General features: G+C 40.0%; 1 protein-coding gene across 7 annotated transcripts in view; it reads left to right on the top strand.

The window, feature by feature from the left end:
* CERS3 (ceramide synthase 3) overlaps positions 1 to 16,970 on the top strand; it is a 51,091-nt gene extending 34,121 nt beyond the window's left edge. For all 7 annotated transcript variants that reach the window (XM_075044992.1, XM_075044986.1, XM_075044990.1 and 4 more), the window contains one exon: positions 13,253 to 16,970. In XM_075044992.1, the coding sequence (XP_074901093.1) occupies positions 13,253 to 13,384 (132 nt within the window). In that variant the 3' untranslated portion in view covers positions 13,385 to 16,970. The remainder of the gene's footprint in view (positions 1 to 13,252) is intronic.
* Positions 16,971 to 19,288: the final 2,318 nt, after the last annotated feature.

Here is a 19,288-nt window from a genome sequence, read left to right on the forward strand (position 1 = left end):
ACTGGTCTCCAGGCTCACAGGACTTGTGCCACCTCTTCCCTGGCCCAGACCTCCAGAAATGCCCTATCAAGGGGAGTTCTGCATCGACAAGCTAAGCTGTACTCAGCTACTTTGCATTAAGAAGCTTTTTTTTTTTTTCCTATGGGTGTAAACTTGAGGGGACAGGAGTATTACATTCTTCAAATCAAAGATTGCTCTTACTTCTGGAAAATACAAAAATGCCCAAAAAGGAACCCAAATGTCCTTTCTCATGACACATTTTGTAACCCTGTATATGAGTAAGGCATATGCATGTAAGAAAAGCCCTTCAAGGTCAGAACTGTAGCCATGTATCTTAGATCAGTTCTGCTGCGAGAGGAAGGACATTCTTCAATGTAATTTCTTTTCAAGTTAGGTCAGGCAATTGCAACGTTAGCTGTTGGCTGCCATCTTGATGTCCAAGGTCTCTTGTTGCTAGGAAACTCCGTGTGTTTCTGTAATATTGTTCAATTACATGGTTAAATTACCCACTTGTATCAAGTTTCAAGCACCACTGAAACATGTCTAGTCATCATGTCTGCACATATGAGAATATTTTAGGAAAATTGAAAAAACATATAGAGAAGTATGTACATATGCACTGATTTAAAATATCTCGCCAGGAAAATCCCATGGAGATTAAACATTTTATTTCCAAGGTCAGAAAAAGGGAGCGAATGACAGCAGCTTATAGCCACATTATTATGGCAAATTAAGATGTAAAATATATGTTAAAACCATTACACACTGAGTTAAGGTTTTGAGACTACATTGCTTTAAACCTTGAAAAATATGTGTAAGTTGTAGGAAATGGGCATGATGTCCACATGACTCAGATACTTCAGGGCTGATGCAAAGTCCATCAATGGCAGAGGGTAATGGCAGGTTTTTAATGGACTGTCATGTGACTAGGAATATGTTTTCTTTCTCTTTTACTTGTTTTGTCATCATCAGACTGCCTTCAACTAAGGCAAAGAGCTTCTTACTAGTGGTCACTATTATTTAAGAGTCATCAACTGCAGTTTTATTTGATTCACCGTGGTTCTTTCGCCTTTCTGAAGCAAAAAAGACCCTGCAACGCTATAGAGCAGGCTTTTGGACTTGTCACTCTTTAAAAAAATTAGCCAGTGCCACCCATGTATCTTCAATGTTCCTTTGGTATTTTGTACTCAGTAAGCAGGCTTTTTAAAGAATTTGGTTGGGTGTATCCTTGTCCATGGTTTGTTCATTCCTTATTTTGTCCAAATTCTCAAGGGAACAGTGAGAGTTACTGTTCAAAGAATGACTAATGACAGAGTAGGGGTAGCTGAAAACAGTAAGAAAATACTATTTTGGGGTTGAAATGAGAGCTGTGAAATACTTGTTATGATACTTCTGCTGTTTCCAGCAATCATCTCCTACTTCAGCGTTTTGTTCTGTCAGAGGATTGCTCTTGTACTGAGAAATCTCTGCCAGTTTGAGTTAACTTTCTTTCCTTCATTCTTTCTCATATACTGATAGTGGGATGCCATTAGAGTCCTTGCCATGAAAAGTGGTTAGCCATATAAAGACTCCTTAGATCAGTTACTCCCTTTTCTGTATCAAAAGAAGATATACTACTAAAACTGTATCCCTGAAAGTGTGCCCATGTACTAGAATACTTGATGCGTTTTAGTATTAATGTGTAGGCAAGGCCTGAAAGTCCTTTGGAACACAGACATAATATGTTCTTTTAAAATATGCCTTCACTACTTATATTGAGGAATAATGATTCTTTACACCTGCAGAGGTGCTGGCCTATGTTACTTTCTATCTTTCTTGTTGTCAATTTATCTCTTTAGAGACTTGCTATAACCCTTTGTGTAAGTTTTTAAATTAAGTTATAGAGTTCCCAGAGGCCACACTACCTGCTCCTGACAGATGCCTTTAGCTGAGTTTAGTCTGAGGCTATTCAGACTTGCCTCAGCTTCTGCAGACCTTTCCTTCCCTGGGATCCTTTTATTATTTTTCCTCTCACTTTTTTGTGCTTGATCCGGTTGCATCAAACATAACTTTTATTTTTAGTAATTCTTTTGAATCTTATATTTATTTTATAACCACATGGGTCCTGGGAGTATGGAATTTCAGTGCTGAACTTGGGTGAGAATTTTCCTGTTCACGAAACACAGGCCCACAGCACATTGTTTAAAGCAATGGGGTTTTTTTGGTTTGTAGGTCCTTAAACACTTCTCCATGGAAGTAAATACTTCTGTATGACAAATTTAAGCTCCTAGCACTTGCTTTGCTTTCCTTAGTTACAATCAGATCTATATCCTTCAGAATTAGACCATGGATCCACAGTGGTTAAAATCTACTGTTTTACCTTTATTAAACAAGAGTCACTCTTCAGCCTCTGTTCACCCAGGAGTGCTGTGGCTGCAAACACCTAGCTGTTCTGACAGCTGAGGCAGCACTGACTTTCTCAGTGAACTGTGCAATAACTTGAGATATTTAATCCTAAACAGAAATCTTATTTTTAAAACTACAGAGAGGAAAAAAGCTCTATGTAACATGAAAGTAGAATGGCCTTTAAAGAGATTACATTTTAAATGTCTTTTGTGGCAAATGGAATTGCATCCAGTGTTCACATGCTTGAGCTGTGTGCTGTTCAGTGTGCACTAGACACACCATAGCTGAGCTGAGTCTGATTGCTCCCAGCTAATAAACTCTGACTTTTAACTTGAGCTGTGAAGGGTCGTCACATGACCCTGATCATGCACAACAGTGCTGCGCTTCCATACACTGTGCAATTACTGGGATGCAAAAATGAAGCATGAAATGAAATGTATATTCAGTTTTGGCATGCACAGCAGTTTATTGGACTCCTAAAAAGTCAGACTTTTAGCTGATTTTTTTTTTCTTCCTTCTGAAGCAGTAAAAAAATCTATTTTCAGGACATTTATAATCAGAATATGAAATTTAATAAGAATTAACACATTCAGTGAGAAATCATTCATTTCAGAAAAATGTCATCCTGCAGGAGTTAAACAGAGGACAGGGTTTAGTTTCTTAAACTAGTGGCACGTTAAGTTTTGTTTTCTTTTACTTATGTGTTTTGTTAAGCCCGTACTGCACCAAAGGCTCTCAGGATGCTGATAAATTGGACTGAGAGGTGTGCTTGCCTTAATTGCAAGTAGTCATTTTAAAAGCAGTTATATATTTTAGAGGATAATGATAATCTCATTAGTTACAATTTCATGACTCTGTGGGACAGGGAAATTGTGGAAAAGCTTTCGCTGGAGATTTTGTGGTTACTTTCTAGGCTGGGACAGGCCAGCACATGCTGACGTCCCGCTTTGGAGTTTGAGTTCTCTGAGTGAAGGTTTAGCATGAACACAGGACAGATTGAACTACATTAGCAGGGGTTGCCTTTTCCCCATTTTAAAGGAAAATGGGTTATGGAGAAGTTGAATTTGTTGGTTCTCAACAGATAAATATTTATAGTGGATTTTCTCATGAGGATAGCTTATTAGGGGAGCAAAATAGGACAAATGAAAGTTTTCCCTCTTAGAGATGAAACCCAGTCTATCTGGGAACCTTCCCAGTTGATTCAAATTATTGCCTTTGGGACATGAGCTTTTTAATAGCCTGAAGATGGGAGCTAGCCAGCCAGGTCAGCAGCATGAAGGCTCATGCCCTAGTAAAGGGAAATTACTTCCTGTTATGACTTCCTTTCATCTGCATATTTCCCATTCTGCTATGGCAATCTAGTTAAGCCCAAAGCCTGGCTACATGTCTCACTTTATGCTGCCAAATTCATGTGAGGGAGGAGGGGTGGGAGGCAGGCAGAAGAAAGCATAAGAGAGTAAGAGGTTTGCTGGCTGGTATTTACAATGAGAGGCAAAAAGGAGAAAAGCTGCTGTGTGCGTGTTGGGGAGCTCTGGAGTCCTACCCTTACTGGGGATCTGAAGTCAAGGCTGACCTTGGTAATGCATATTGTCAAAGTGTGTAGCCCAGCAGTCTGTGAAAGAGGAAAAGCCACCAGTTCTTCTCTACTGCACAAACATTACGTGCCAATCCAAGAGCACTGTCTGGTCTCCTTTGTCTCAACCAGTTCATTTTCCTGGCACTGTGAGTTAAAAGGCAGATTGCTATTTAAATCTTTACTATTTACTTCAGATTATGAAAGGGGTCAACAGCTGAGCAATGACTTGCAGGCAGGTATGCTATACTATATGCTCAAATATACTTCTCAGATTTCAAAGCAGCAACAATGTTCTTTGCTGGAATTTTGATACTTTTAAAAAAAATTTTCTTTAAAATAAACTCTGTTTAGAATGCCCATAATGCCACAACACCTTTCACTTGACTATTATATAAAAATCAGGTAAAGCTTAGAAAACTTAAGTTAAGGACTGTTATGACCATTGCGGAGGAATGAACTAATGAGAAACTGAAGAAAATAATTTCTGAGCATTTGATTGGAATAGATGGGCTTGTGAAGGTACGCTGGGGTGGGAGCATGAGGACAAAGTACCCTTTCACAGCCCTGTTATGCACACAGAAGAGTATGCAAGAGCAGACTCAGTCCTCCAGCCGTAGTCCAACAAATTGGGTGTGTGGATGCTCACTTTGCCTCTCTTACATTGGCTGTGCCATAAACAGGGCTGTGCAGGTCTCTTATGTGCCGCAGTAAAAGTCTACTGTTTCCAAAGTTGCTGAGTTTGACTTCAGTAGGAGCTGCAGATGACTGCTGTCTCTAAGAATAGAAAATCAAAACTATATGTAATTCTGAAAGCAAAGCTTCCTGCCCTGGCCGGTTCAGCAGAAGTCTGCAGTGTTGATACAGGGCCAGGTTCTCAGCTGGTATAAATGAGCATGGCTTGACTTGAAGTCAATGGGATTGTGTTAGTTTTCACCAGCAATGGATCTGGCCAAGCAAGCACCCCCGCCCCTCTCTCTGCCTGTATGTCTGGCACAAGGCAACTCTGCTTTTAGTACATCCCTGATCTAAATGACTCTTTTTATGTGAAGGTTCCTAATTCAGATAAAAGACAAATGTTGGTAAAGTTTTTGCTTTAAAATTAATTAATTTACCTTGCTGTTCGCAAAAGGGCATTTGCTGACAGTTTTTCTGGCTTCCCTTGTTAACTGCTCATATCTTTTAATCTTCTAGCAGATTATTTATGAAATGTTCCATTTGTTGCTAGTTTTATATAAATGCACCTTTATAAAAACTATATATATATAATAGTGTGCATATGTATTTATTTTTTCAATTGCCAAAAATCAATTCGCAGAGCAAACTCTAGGCCTTCTACAGAACTTTTGATGCCTTCATTTACTATTTTTAATACATGCTGCTGAGGTTTGAATTGTGACTTTGTTATGAGGTGAGTAATTCTCATGCTTGAGAGGGGTTCACAGTATTGCAATCTGCTGAATCGATGAAAAAAAAAAAAAGCTTGAAATAAAGCTAGTTAATGATAGATTAATATCAATTGAGAAAGGAAATTGTCCTATCTTGTATTTAAAGAAAATATGTTTCCCTTGGAAGACCTAGGATTGCTCCATAATTCTTATTACTTGTGAAGAAGGGAGGAAATCTTAAAAGGAGCAGTCTCTCCTCCGTAACACAATTCTAATAACTTTTGACCAGGCATAGCACACTGCAGAGTTCATATCATCAGAAAGCAAACAAACCAACCTGATCAGCCTATCAGTCTAATCAGGCAGTGACGGGTGTAAAGCATGAGAGGGTAGGATTTGTCTTGTGTAACTTAAGCTGTGCCTAGCTCAGGTTCAAGGATCCCTCTGTAACCAGTAGAGGAACTGTGGTGTCTCCAGTGAGCAATTCACTGTGTCCAGTGTTGTCACCCCAGCAGTGGTGGGGCAGGTCACCCTCTGGGGAGACCCGTGTCTCTTTCTGTTGGTTATAGAGCCATCCCAGATAAATCTCTGAGTAGATACCCAACTTGTAGAATGCTGAACTTCAGTGAAGTAAATCCCCCACCAAGTGACTTAAGCACACGAGTTTCGGGGACTTCTAATGCTGTTTAAGAAACTTTGTTCTTTAGGTACTACTTAAAGTATTCTATACTCAGTCTTGATATCAGGGTATTTAGAAATACTGTATTGAAATTATTTTAGGTATTGTGATGTGACCGTCAAATGAAAAGACATTACTTGTTAGGTATGTGACTTGAAAATTGAATTGATAATGTTTAAGTATGGAGATAGCCTTTAGATACATCACAAAAGGAATGGAATGCCTCCTAACAATAAAAATAGAGAAATGAGCACCTTAATGGACACATTAGAAGTGCCTATCACTTACATGGTTGTATACGTTGTGGTTTCAGGTTAGTTTAATAGTGCTATAAGGCTTCCGTAAGAATGTTCTTTAGCAGCTGTGTTGTTTCAAAACATTCATCTTAAGTGCGATATCACACCTCACTGAAAAAAGTGCGAGTGTCTGATCAGCTGTTTTGTAGCTAAAAAAGCATTTATAAGGAATAAAAGTGCATGTTCTGATAAAAGTTCATACCACTGAACTCCTTGGCTTAATGCAAGTTCTGTCCTAGGGTAAAAAAAGTTCACTATAGAGAACAGCATCAAGTGCCTATTATATTGTTCTTTGTTTCTTTGCCAACTGTGGATTTAAAATTGGAATAATTCAAAAAGCAGTGGGACATTATGACTCACTCTGTACCTCCTGGGCTTTTGACATTATCGTAAAGCCACATACACTTGAGTGCAAGGTTTAGTTAGTGGATTTCAATAACACAGCTAGCAGACTTTATTGAAACCACAGAGTACCTGATTAACTGTAAACAATGATTTATTTCTTCTGAACAGTCAGGGTATTATAGCTCCAGTTACAGGTGTGTTATGCTGAGTGACAAGACAAGTTTTGGGTTTTTTTGAGGTTAAATTTATTCCTTCAATGAAAATAAGGGACATGTTCTAACAGTAACATCTAGTTTTATGAGACTATTCTTTTCAATATTTGTGGAATTAGTGTAACTTTTCTTTTAATTTGTTTTTCACACACCTTTGAGTTCCCTCTGAAAACTCCCAGTGGAAAGCTTGAGGAATGGGTATTACATAGAAGAGAGAGATTAAATAAGAGAAGTTTTGGCCACAAGATGTCCAATACAATTAATCTAGGAGGTCTGCATCTTCATTTAAAAACTGCAGAAAGCAGAGTCCAACAGCGCATCTTCCGTGAAAGATCAGCGGTTTTTATGTTGCCTAGTGGGTATAGGCTGAAAAAGGGAATATATTCTCCAATAAAATCTTCCAGGCTGGAAATATAGAACAGTTTGCTTGAAACCAAATGTATATTGCTTAGTCTCCACAGGAAAGTAAAGACATATTAAGTCATATGTCAGCTGAGTTGAATTATTGATGTTGAATTAAACATGTTGAACTCAGAGATTCATCAACTTTATAGTATTATTTGTTAGAAAAGTACCCCCTTCTATCTATTTGGACTGACTTTTTATTATCTCTCTTGTTTATTATCTCTTTTATTTGAGTCAGTGGTTGCTGACCTAACTAATAGCTTTCATCTTTGTACTGCAAGCTGTTTCCATATGTGCAGGTGCTGTGGAATTTATTGTCTTTACATTGAAAAATCAAGATCTAGTCAATATGTTTGTAGATATTTAAATGAAAATATTCTTAAGGTAGAATTAAGGTATAAGATTTAGGACATTCTGATTTTAATGTAAGATACATTTAAGAGTCAGGAAATTCCAACTGAAGGTTAAGAGTAAATGTTTGAAAATCCAAAAATCTAAATGTCACCAAATCAGAAAACACATAATTAGAATTCCAGAATCAGCTGTAAATTGCTTTTATATATCTGTACCTGGTAGAAGAAATCCAGTTAACTGTGCAGATGTAAATTATGCTTAACCTAAAAGATTAATTGGTTTTAGTTTTGTCCAGGCAGGGGCAAAATTGAAATCTCCTTACGCTGCTGAGAAACCTTGAGTCAGTGTTGATCCCACCAGATGAGTTAGGGTTGGTACCCCTCCCATCCCTGACACGGGCCCAGTTATACCGGTGAGAAAGAGCTTGAACTGATATGGATTGATCTTCCTACTTTTGCCTGTGGTAAGGCACAGCAAGCCTGTATCCTCCTCTCTTTCATTCAGCTGGTTAGCTGAAAAAGCAAACCAACAAACAACCCGCCACCACTGTACTCCCAAACTCACACCGTGTAGTTGTGAAGTAGGCACTGCACTATTGCCCTCATAATGCCAAGTGAAGTTATTGCACGCCTCTTAAAAAGTATGTGCCTTTGTCAGGGAGAAGCTGGATTGGAAGCTGATTCATGATAAAAATGTTGTAGCAACTGAACTTCACTGCAGAAACATCTTCTGCTCAGATATCTCTCAGCCAGATTCTTTTTCTTTTTCTCCATGATGCCTCGGTGGCTATTTCTGTTTCGGAGCATGTCATTATAGTGATAGCTTACATTCTGATATCTCAGCAATCTGCAGTAAGTCACACTGATGTGATGATGGATTTGCTAGCAAGTGCCCTTCCCTTTCTGAGAAAGCAGAAGGCATGTTCCTAAGGCTTCCTCACTGTTCATAGGATCAGTCCACATTGCTACAACAGATTTTTGCCTCTTTTTTTTTTTTTTTTTTTTATAGTGCTTGGCACTGTCTTTCCCTCTGCTTTCACACTTTCAGCTTTAACTACTGTGTAGCAGATATGAAGCCATGGCTGCATTGCAACCTCAACATGTGCATGGACAAAGATGCCACATGTGGATCCCCAGTGGAGGGGAGCAGGAGAGAAGGGTGGTGTCTGCCCAGTCCCACTTCTCCACTAGTGAGCTTCAGATGGTATCACCAGAACATAGGAACAGGAAACCCACACTTCCATCTGTCTTCCAGCACAGCCGTGTCCTTCTCCCGATGCTCTCATCAGCTGTAGCAGAAAGAGTGCAGAGCCAAGAGCTTGTCAAGAGGGAAGTGATTTCTGAGTCCTTTACTGAGAGACAGACTTGCACAATTAGGAGTAAATTCTCTGTTAGTTTAGATGGAGATTTGACCAGTGTTTTTCTGCTTACAAGATGCTAGGAAGTGGCTTATGAAGTTTGCTCATCTCTTAATTTCAGGGAGTCTTTTTCCTTGGTGAAGTCTCTGGGAAGGTCCTTTACTGTTCATATAATAAGATGTGGTGCTAATGACTTGAATGATAAACATTCTAACAGCAGTGAAATGCAAGAAGCCAAAACTACCTTAACAAATACAGTTCATTTAACTGAAAGAGGCAGACTGAGCAGCAGGTGGAAGGGTTAAACAAAAGGAAAAAAGATTATAAAAGTTTGCGGCTTTGGCTTCACTACAAATGGCTCTCTTGCAGACTTTATAGCATTAGTGTTGCTTCTCATAAACCTTGAAACCATTCATCCATTTAGAAAGATTAAATTGGTTAGTCATCCAGAACATAAAATATACACATCCATTTTGTCTGTTACCCTAAACCATCTGAAGTATAATAAATGCAGTTGATGTCATTAAACCAAAGCATTGAGTATTAATGATGGTCTCAGTTGCGGTATTTACAGTTTGCCAGCTCTTGTGTTTCTGATAGTATATTCATCTGTTGTTGCTCAGGGACAGTAAGAGCAGAGTCTTTGAGTTGGAAAACACAACTATAATATATGATGTGAGGCGATCAGAGAAAACATCTTGGTATTAAAGCAAGGAAAATCCTAGAAATGTTACAGTTTTTGTTATTCTTAGAAGGTCAAAGTTAAGAGATACAAACTTCACTTACGATATCTTACTTATAATTGTCTGTTAAATAGTTTGCAAAGACAGGTTTGTTTGGTTTTCTAGTTACAGATGAAGCTATTGCTATTTAAAGTTCTGTTCTGTCACTTAAACAAGCTAGACAAAAAATGGCCAAACTCTTCTGACACAAGAATTTGTAGAGGCACTTGGACAGGAAGCAGGTTCATGATTAAAAATACAATAAAAATTGAGATTTGATTTAGCAGCATTTTTCTTGATTAATGTTAGGATTTCAGAAGTAGTATTCTTTCCCAGAATTAAGAAAATTTGCAGTGGTTGCTTCAGAATACAAAGGAATTTAATTCTTGCTGCTTTGAAATATGTAAGACATAAATGCAGGGATTTCCAGTGTGCTGGAAAAAACATTTCCATGTTTTTTAATTACTACATGGAGTGCCTTTAATCAGAGCATCCAGCTTGACAGCATTAAAACTGGGAAGCAAATCCTATCCAAGTTTCCAGTTCCATGCTGGGAATGCCAGCTCATTCCTATAGGAAACAGGAATCGGTCACGTATTGGCTATCATTCAAAGCAAAGCAGATTGCCAGCTATTCTTAAGCATATGCTTGAGGACCAGCAACTTCTGTGGACTGTAATGAGCTACTCAAAGTGAAATACGCACCCATGAATTTTACTGACTGAAGTCTATTCACAATAAGCACAAAAGCATTCCCCCCCCTTCACTCCCCATATTTGCAACCTCAGCCAGAGACTGCTCAGGAAGATGAGAGTACTTCCAGTGAGTCTGGCAGATTCTGCATCAGACACAGTACTTAGGCTTAGTTTGCATTTTTTTTTTTCTGAAACATTTCTGGTAGCAAAAAAGTAACAAGCCCCCCCCCCGCCAATATTTGTCTTTTACTGCAAATACAAATCACAAAACTACCAGGAGTGGGAGAGGTGATCTGAAAGAGGCTGAACCTCATAAATTGTTTGTGTGGGAAAGTCTGTCTTTCCTTTTCTCTAACTGATGGCATGCCAAGTTTGTTTTACAGTATTTACAGTAAGATTTGTTTGTTTTGATACCCTTTGTATGGTGTTAGGGAAAAGGCAAAAGAAAATCTCCAGGAAGTTTATAGTTTCTGATGAGACAAAGTTTAGGCTTTAATTTTCTTTCTAGTCCTATACATTTTTCTAGAAGTGTAATATATAAAGGGATATGAGATTGCAATTGGATGAGTTATTACTGAGCTCTCATTTATTTTCCCTGTATGAATTTGGTGCATAAGCAAGACCTCAGACCAGCAGGCTAAGAAAGTGAAATTGTTAGTTCATTCTGAGAGCAGATACAGGATGGACAGGAACAACACTGGTTTCTCCTTTCTGCATCTCATCTCTGACCTTGGCACATCACTGCAGGAGCAGGAGGAAAGTGCAGTCTCTGCCCGTTTAGTTGAGGTCTGGACAGATGACAAGGAGAACAAATTTATCCATGATGGAGCAGTCCCTGGTGTGACTGTATAGGCAGCACATTGTTTGAGCAAGGGCTAAGATGCCTGCCAGCTCCAGCACACAGCTCTGGAGACAATGTACTCTGTTATGAAGAGAAGCCTCAGGTCTCCCTCTGCAGACAGTCCTGCAGGCCAAACACCCCTGCATTACAAAAAGACACCACGACACCTGCAGTCCTCAATACTTGAACATTGACACCACTGATGATCTGGGTGTTAAATTTTGGGAATTCCCATTAACAAACGATACCCTTGTGCTAATGGGTAAATTGTCAGCCACAGTGTGAGGGCCCAGGTTTTGATCCTCAGCTATGGGGAAACTCCTGATTTTAAGTGAGAGGTGGTCTATTAAATCATGAGATGCTAGAGAGGGAATGACTATTGTCCATCTCTTCCAACACAAGAACTAGAGGGTATCGGGTATTATCAGGTCTACCAGGCACCTTCCAAGTAACAGGAAGAGAAAACTGGTGGCGGTTGCTAATCACACAGCAACCTGCTGGAGGTGGAGAAAGTTTCTTAGGTGCCTGCTTTGATCTCATTTCCGTACTCAGTCACCACTTAGGCAGAAGGAAGTGTTTACTTGATTTACAACATGTTTAACTGGAGCATCCTACCCTGAGTCTGCAGAGCAGGTCATCAGTTGGTATGGAAAATCCTTCCGGGGAGGCAGGTGCTGCTCTTCTAAGCTTGTTGCCCTGAAAGGGAAATATAGGTGTTTTGTTTTAATGCCAAAGCCTTGATTGTTTGAACCAAACTTCTGAAGACATTGTAGGGTCTTGAGTTATGGTAGGAGTTGAGAAATAAGAAACTAATGGTATATTTTATGTGCTATGACAAATAGGACAGAATTGTCTTACCTCCCCCTAACCTTTGCTGTGGAATACTGGGTAGACACAAGGTCTTTTGTCTGTGTGGTGGAAACATTCATTAGTAAGTGTCATGTTTGACTGTCTGGGGATGAAGCATGATTGCCAAATGTTAGAAGCTGTTCCTATAGAGCTGGGAAGGGATTTTCATAAGAGCAGACTGTCTCGCTGACCCCCTTTCATCCTTGCTAATGGAGCAGCCATCCCCTCCTCCCTGGCAATTCCCTTAGCAGGATGATATACCCAGGATGTACATGATAGCTGTATAGACACAGCCTCCCCTTTGCAAATGTTGAGGTCATGTATATACTATCAAGCAGGGAAGAATATTTTAGTGTTGGTAAGTCTCTTTAAGGAAAGTTAATACCAGGAGATGCTGGCACAACTAGTCACTGTTTAGTTTACACCTGTCAGAAGCAGGCAGCCTCTCAACTTCTATGTTTGGGCAAGTGTATTCATCATATTTAGCTTTTATACAATATTCTTTTCATCTTCTCTGCACTTCACAATTGTTAATTAATCCCACAGTACCCAGGGATTACTAGTAACACTTTTACAAGGGAAAGCGGAAACAAGCAAGAAGAGGTCAAATGACTGGGCCAAGGTCATGGAAGAAATTTTGTCTAAAGAACATTAGGTTCTGCAAGAGTAAAGTGTTGTTAACTGGTCTGTCCTTGGATGTCAGCCTCTGTTTTTGGAGGGAGGGGGTGTTTCTGGGGGGCAGTTTTGATACTGTCTAGTGTATTTAAAGCTCCCCTTTCATTTGCTCCCTTTAGCACCTTTTTTTTTTTTTTTTTTTTGCTGAGGCAAATGGAAGAGAGAGGAGTTTTTGTCTTCAGAGCATGACAGGGAACTTCCAAGAAGGGAGAATGTCTCATGTTCTCGAACTTTTATACACCATCTTTTCATTTTGCAATTTCAAATGGAGGCACCTGACTAATGAAATTAATTGGTTATTTTTTCAAAGTCATTGCAAAGATCCAGATACCCAGTTCACTTTAAAATAAAAGACTTGCTTGTCTGGCATCCATAGGCCTTTTTGAAAGGTCTGCACTCTTAATAGCAATCCAGTAACTTATCTGACAGTAAATACTGCAAGTATAGAGTATGCTTACAGTGCTTTCTTCTCCCTAGGACTTGAAAGATGACAGGAGCGACGAAGAGGAGGAAGATTCTGTTACAGATAATGAAGAGGAGCCTGCAAAGAATGGCAACAAGAATGGCTGTGGGTCAAGCAAACATCTCCTAAACAGCAGTCACCACTAGCCCCCTCCTGCCTCACCTCCTGCAGGGATTTCTGCTCTGTTTTTAACCCAACCTACAGGATAGAATTTAAGTCAAAAGGCTTATGAGAGACTGTGATTGATATATTGTTGGCTACTGGACCTGGAAAAAAGCCCAGTTTAGAGGGGAGAGGGAAAAATTGCATAACATGACAAAATGTGTTAATGACCCACTTTCTGAATCATTGCTAAGTGTTTGGAAAGATGTTTGGATGCACCGACTGACTGTGTTCAACAAGGTCAAAGCTCAAGAGCATCAGATCATTTAGTGTCCCATTGATTCTAACATTGTTTTTCAATCTGATATAAGATATATTTCACCAAGCAGTTTAATTCACAGATGTTTTGTGGTAGGTAGAATGTGAAGTCCATCAGGAACCAAAATTACTCAGTGTGGGAAAAATTTGACAGTGGTGTAGAGTGACTAGCATTTTAGTCTTTACTTTTCAGTTTAAAACCTCATCGAAATGGCTATTTTTTGTGAGTTAGATTTCATTTCCTGGAGGCCAGTGGAAGCTAATATGGAAGAATTCAAATTACTTGCCTGTGAAGAGCTGGCTTTGCTGCAGAAATACAGTCTTTCTCCAAAATATGTTGTATGATAGATAGCTCAAATATTGTGTTCTAAGGTTTACCTGTCAAGGAAGTCACTGTAAAAACTCAGCCCCGATTCTCCATTGAGCTCCAGGTTTCACAGATGTCTTTCATCTCAGTCATTTTGGCCCAGTGTTAAAACAGAAGGTGCAGTGGGGAGGGAAGATAGTGAATGAAAATTGGGTCTTCTCACAGGTTCTGTTGCAGTTCTTATTTGTCTTCAAAACTGCTGAACAGTCCCTGCTCCTGACACATCTACAGCCCAGAAGATTAAAAATAAATCTCATCCATTCCCTTCTTGTGAGCTTGTCTCACACAGCAGCATTGGATGACTGTCTTCTCGGGAGTGAGTCTGCTAATTTCTGGTTTGTGGTTCCTGTGTGTTCACTGGATGTATCTGGGCACTGGGGGAGCACGAGGCTAGCAAGGAGTGTCACATCGTCAGCGTGGTGTCTTCACTGGATATCAAGACCTGTATTTCCATCTCTGCTCTTTTTGAAAATTGGGAATCACATTGGCTAGAGCCAAACTTGGGTGTATGTATGTGACTTAGGCCACATACCATTGTTCATGGTGTAAGAAGTGGAGGAACAGTGAATGTTTTATCAGCTCCTCTTACCAAAAGTGCCTCTATCCTAAGTTTGCACTTTTGTTCTGACACTAGTGCAGAGTGCAGCAGCACTTTTAGTCCCAGGGCTTTCCAAGGAGAGCCTGGGCCTTTTAAACAGGGTGGTACCAGTCTCATTTCCAGATGCATTAGCTCACAAGGTTGTAAATGATTTGTGTCATAAGTTGCAGAGGTGAGAGGCTCTCCATGTGGTTCTACAGTAGCTGAGATCATCTGGTGAACTAAATCCAGTAGCTTGATAGAGACCAAGGGGACCGCTGCTAAAACAGCCTCAGTGCAGAGCTTTTGGTTCGGAAGGGCTGTTTTCCCCTTAAGGCTGCTCAGGCAGGAACTCTGTGACCTACAGGAAGCACTATGTGACTGGCTTGTTTTCTGAAGGTTTCCATGGTAAAGGGGGATGTAATTCAGTGACTGAAGCATTTGAAAGAATGGGAAATGTTTGGGATCTCAGATATGAAGAAAGTGTTTTCTGTGCAGTTACAAGAAGCTGTAGGAGTACTTTGTTACAGAGGCTGGTAGTATGAAAATTTCTATATATGGTCTGTTGAACTAGGCTGAATTTAATTTTTTACTTATATTTTGGACCATGTAATACCCCAAATGTTTACGTTTTACCACAAAGAGAATTACTCTAAGAAAGGAGTATGGCCTACAGCTTCTGAGAAGGATGGGAAACGTACAGTGGCAGGACAGGACTCCTGAACCTGTGGTTGTAGTTCAGTAGTGCTGCTCAGGCTGAGCAGGCAGAATTCCCTTGGTAGTTGTTGTATAGCAGAGTGCTTCCTTACGTAGCTGTGGAGAATACCTTAAATACTGCAGTGTGGATTTATTGGAAGTGTCAGTACTTATTACATCATCTGAAGCAACTGGTGAGTTTGGCAGAGTCACCATTGCCTATCAGGGCCTGTTTATTGCCTACATGAAAAGAACTGGCCTTTCCTACCAAATTGTAGAAACCCAACATCTTGGAGGCTTTACGGTCTCTTTGAGAGCAATGGAGATAACGATGCTTTCTTCAAGACATAACAGGGGTTTGGGAGATGGCCAGGGTATTATCATTTAATTTTGGTGCCAGAAATCTTTCCTGCTATGACTAGGAAAGGAATTCAGGAAAGGAAACATGAAGAATGATGTTGTCACAGGAGTGAGCCTCTGAATGGCTACCGAGTTTTAAACTGGAAGTTATAGTCTTGTTGGGGGCAAATCTTGCCCTTCCTACTCAGACAAGTCTCCCACTGAAGCCAATTAAATCTTACTGGAGTTTTGCCTGGGAAAAATTTTGGATTGCAGTTATCCAGTCTAATTACAAGACCTGTTGTTTCAAATCGATGTGAAACTAGAGTCTTAAAGGAAGAGTAAAAGGTAGATAAATACATTCAAACATAAAACGTTGAGGCAAATTTTGGGCAAGTAGAGAAGAATATGGAAGAGAATAACATCCTGAAGGTGAAGATTAAGTCTAAGCACAATAAACAACCAAATATCTACATCACATTGCAGTTACGGGTATGGAAGGAAGGCAGGCCATGGAAGGCCCTTCCAGGGGGTTACTGTCATGGCCAGCCAAAGTGATGACACTTAAAAATTCTGAACATAAACTACTAGGTACTGGGGATAAATATCCACAGCACAGAAAGTAGTGGGAACAGACTGTCACAGTGGGACTGGACTCATGTTCTGTGTTAACATTGGATTTGTCATTCCTGAAGTTACATGTGTTTGATTTTCCACTTTTTACTGATAGAAACTCAGAAACAAGAAGCTGAGGCCATGGGGAACACAATTCGTGCTAAAGAAATTAATGTCATGGTGCTTCAAGACTTTCAGTCTATTCAATGCCCTTAACGTTTTTTAACCTTATTGTGAAAAGAGTCTCAAAGTGCAAGTTCAGAACAATTGTAGGTAATGTATATGAGCACAGATGATAGACCCTAATACATTGCTTTTATCATTTCACAAAATGGGTCCTGGTTTAATGATTTGACACTCTGTGTCTGGCTTTGCTATGTCACTTTGAACATGCCAAAATAGTTATGATAGAATTATAGACTGAAAATGAAATCTTAGTCCATTAGACTCAGGGGAAACTCTTCTGTTCCATTTAATTTCTCTGAATTTTGTTCAGGTATCCCTGTCTGTGTATATGCTGCCTCAGTTCTTGTTTACTACATAGACTGGGGATTTTGAATTACAGATTTCCTTTACTCCACAGAACTAAATTTGTCAATTTGTATTATTCAGTATAATTATCTTTTTTTGTTCTTAATGCCACTGAATTTGTCTGGTCGGTTATACTACACACTACAAATAAATATTTTTTAAAAACAGGTATCTATGTAACGATTCCCTTCTTTTCCCCGCCTTGCAGTGTCCTCCCCTCTGCTTTCCGCTCCCTCTCAGCTTTCCAATGAGGGCCCCTTCAGGAGCTAACTCCTTACTCTTCCAAGTTTTTGCTTTGCCTGGAAAAGGCTGGATGACCCACACCCTTCTTAAGAGGTAACAGTGGTTGCTGTAAATGAACTTGTTTTTTCCTGGACAATTCATGAATGGAGAGGAAGCAAAATTAATGGATGCATCATCAATTGTCTGTGTTACTCAAGATTTATGCTTTGACTAAAGTACTTGAAAATGGTCCTATGTACACTAGGAACTACTCACTCTAGAATGCCAACACATTTTTGTATCTTTACTCAGTTGTTTTTTGTTGTGCGTATTAGGGCTGCTTATGAAGTTACATGTGTTTGATGAATGTTAGAATAATATGCAAATACAGAGATAATTCTTTTTTTTTCCCAGGAGTGCTTATGTTTATACACAGACTGAGATGCTACTGTCCAGTTAGATTACCATGGGATTACTACCTAAATGGCTCAGCATAAGCACCCTTGAGACAACTCAGACATGGATCTTAAGCTGGCAAAAGCAGGAAAGCTCTGCTGAAAACAAGGGAGCTGTGCTGATTTGTATCAGCTGAAAGGCTGTTCCATGTTTCTTATTCTTTCCATTTCTGCCTCCCTAGTCAGGAAGATCACAGAGGTTCTGACTTACCAGCTCTTCCCATGGGCAAACAAACATAAGGGAAGGTGTTTCAGCCCAAATAATGAACTGAAGCAGAATACTTTGGTTTTATTATCTGAATTCACTTTTTTAAGCTTATGAGTAAGAATAAAGTAGATGGAAAAGAAATCGAACAGGGATATGTGAGTTTTGGCTACAAACAACTTGCAAACTGTGAAGAATAAAAAAAAAAAAATCTTGCTGATTTAGAAAGAAAAACACCATCTCCACAGGCACTTCCCCCAGCTGTGGGTTTGAAGAACAACAGCAGGCAGAAATGAAAGTCCATGCTGAGAACAAGAACATAGTCCAGTTGTGAAAACGCCTAAGAGAGTTGGTTTGATGGCTCTTAGCTGCCCCAGAGCTGGGGAGCCTTTCTGTACGGAGCAGCAAATGAGCCAGGAATGTATGTCTGAGCTGATTTCATTGTCATGTTCAAAATCACTGAAAATGTCTGTCCCCATTTCCCAGCCAGTTTTATGGGCTCTCTTGGGCTCTACCTGTGCCATATGGAGCAAGGGTTTTGTTTCTTGCCTATATGCCCAAGGTGTGGACCTTGAAGAGGATAAACACCTCCGACTTGTGGAAGGTCACACAGGACATCTGTATTCCCACTGAGAATGGGATTTCTGCTTATGACATTTATGAAATCTACCTGATGCCCATGCTTTAGAGACAGAGAGTAACCAATGTGTGTCAGACAGCAAGGTGGCACTCTGAGTGACCAGCGTCATAGAGAGGTAGCTGACCCTTCCTGAGCAGAGCTTCATGAATCAGAAGAAAAGTCAGCAGAGGACTTGGCCAACTAATCACACAGGTTTTTTCTTAGACGCGGGTGTGGAAGACTCATTTAAAGGCTATTTTCTCAGCTCTTTAGTGGGGAGTGTTTTCTCTTACTCTGTCCCCATATTTCAGCATGATGCTACTTGGTTTATATAAGTTGCCAAACAAGGTCAGAGCAGTTCTTGCTCACTCCTGAGAGCAGCCAGCACCAAAAGCTTGAGAGATGGATACCAACCCAGCAGCCCAGGGTAACCCCTCTCCCACTCTGGTATGAGGCAGAGGTAGGTTTGTGCTCTGAAACACGTTTTAGGGGAGGAAGAGTGTTACTGTGAACGGTTGCAGCTCTAGATTTTCTTGCCACTCGTGTACAACAACGTGTTTGCACATTCTGCTAAGGTAGCATGCTTGCCTACTGAAGTGTAAGCTACTTGGTATGTCACACATGAGAGGTGAAACTTCATAAAGTACTGGGGCATAATGGGGGAGAGAGGAAATCATTAGCCAGAAAACTAGGACTCCTGCAGGACAAAAAATAATTTAACTTTCTGTCCTGTCATCCATGTGTGTTAGGATCTTAAACAGCAGAAAGGAGGTAAAGCCCTGACATTGATCCCTTGTCAAAGAATGGGATTCCCAATCAAGGAAAGGGAGGTGATCAAAGCAACGTAATCTTCACCCTACCTGACTACAGAGAACTTCAAGTAGGGCTCTGAGAGTTTATTTAACTGAAGTACCCTCTGTGGGATTACTTGAAGTTTCTAGCTTAGTAGAAGACAAGGCTGAAAGCACAGGTCTAAGCTTCAACATACGACTCTGCAAATACAA

This window comes from Buteo buteo, chromosome 13 (genome assembly GCF_964188355.1).
Source record: "Buteo buteo chromosome 13, bButBut1.hap1.1, whole genome shotgun sequence".
Taxonomy (NCBI): Eukaryota; Metazoa; Chordata; class Aves; order Accipitriformes; family Accipitridae; genus Buteo; species Buteo buteo.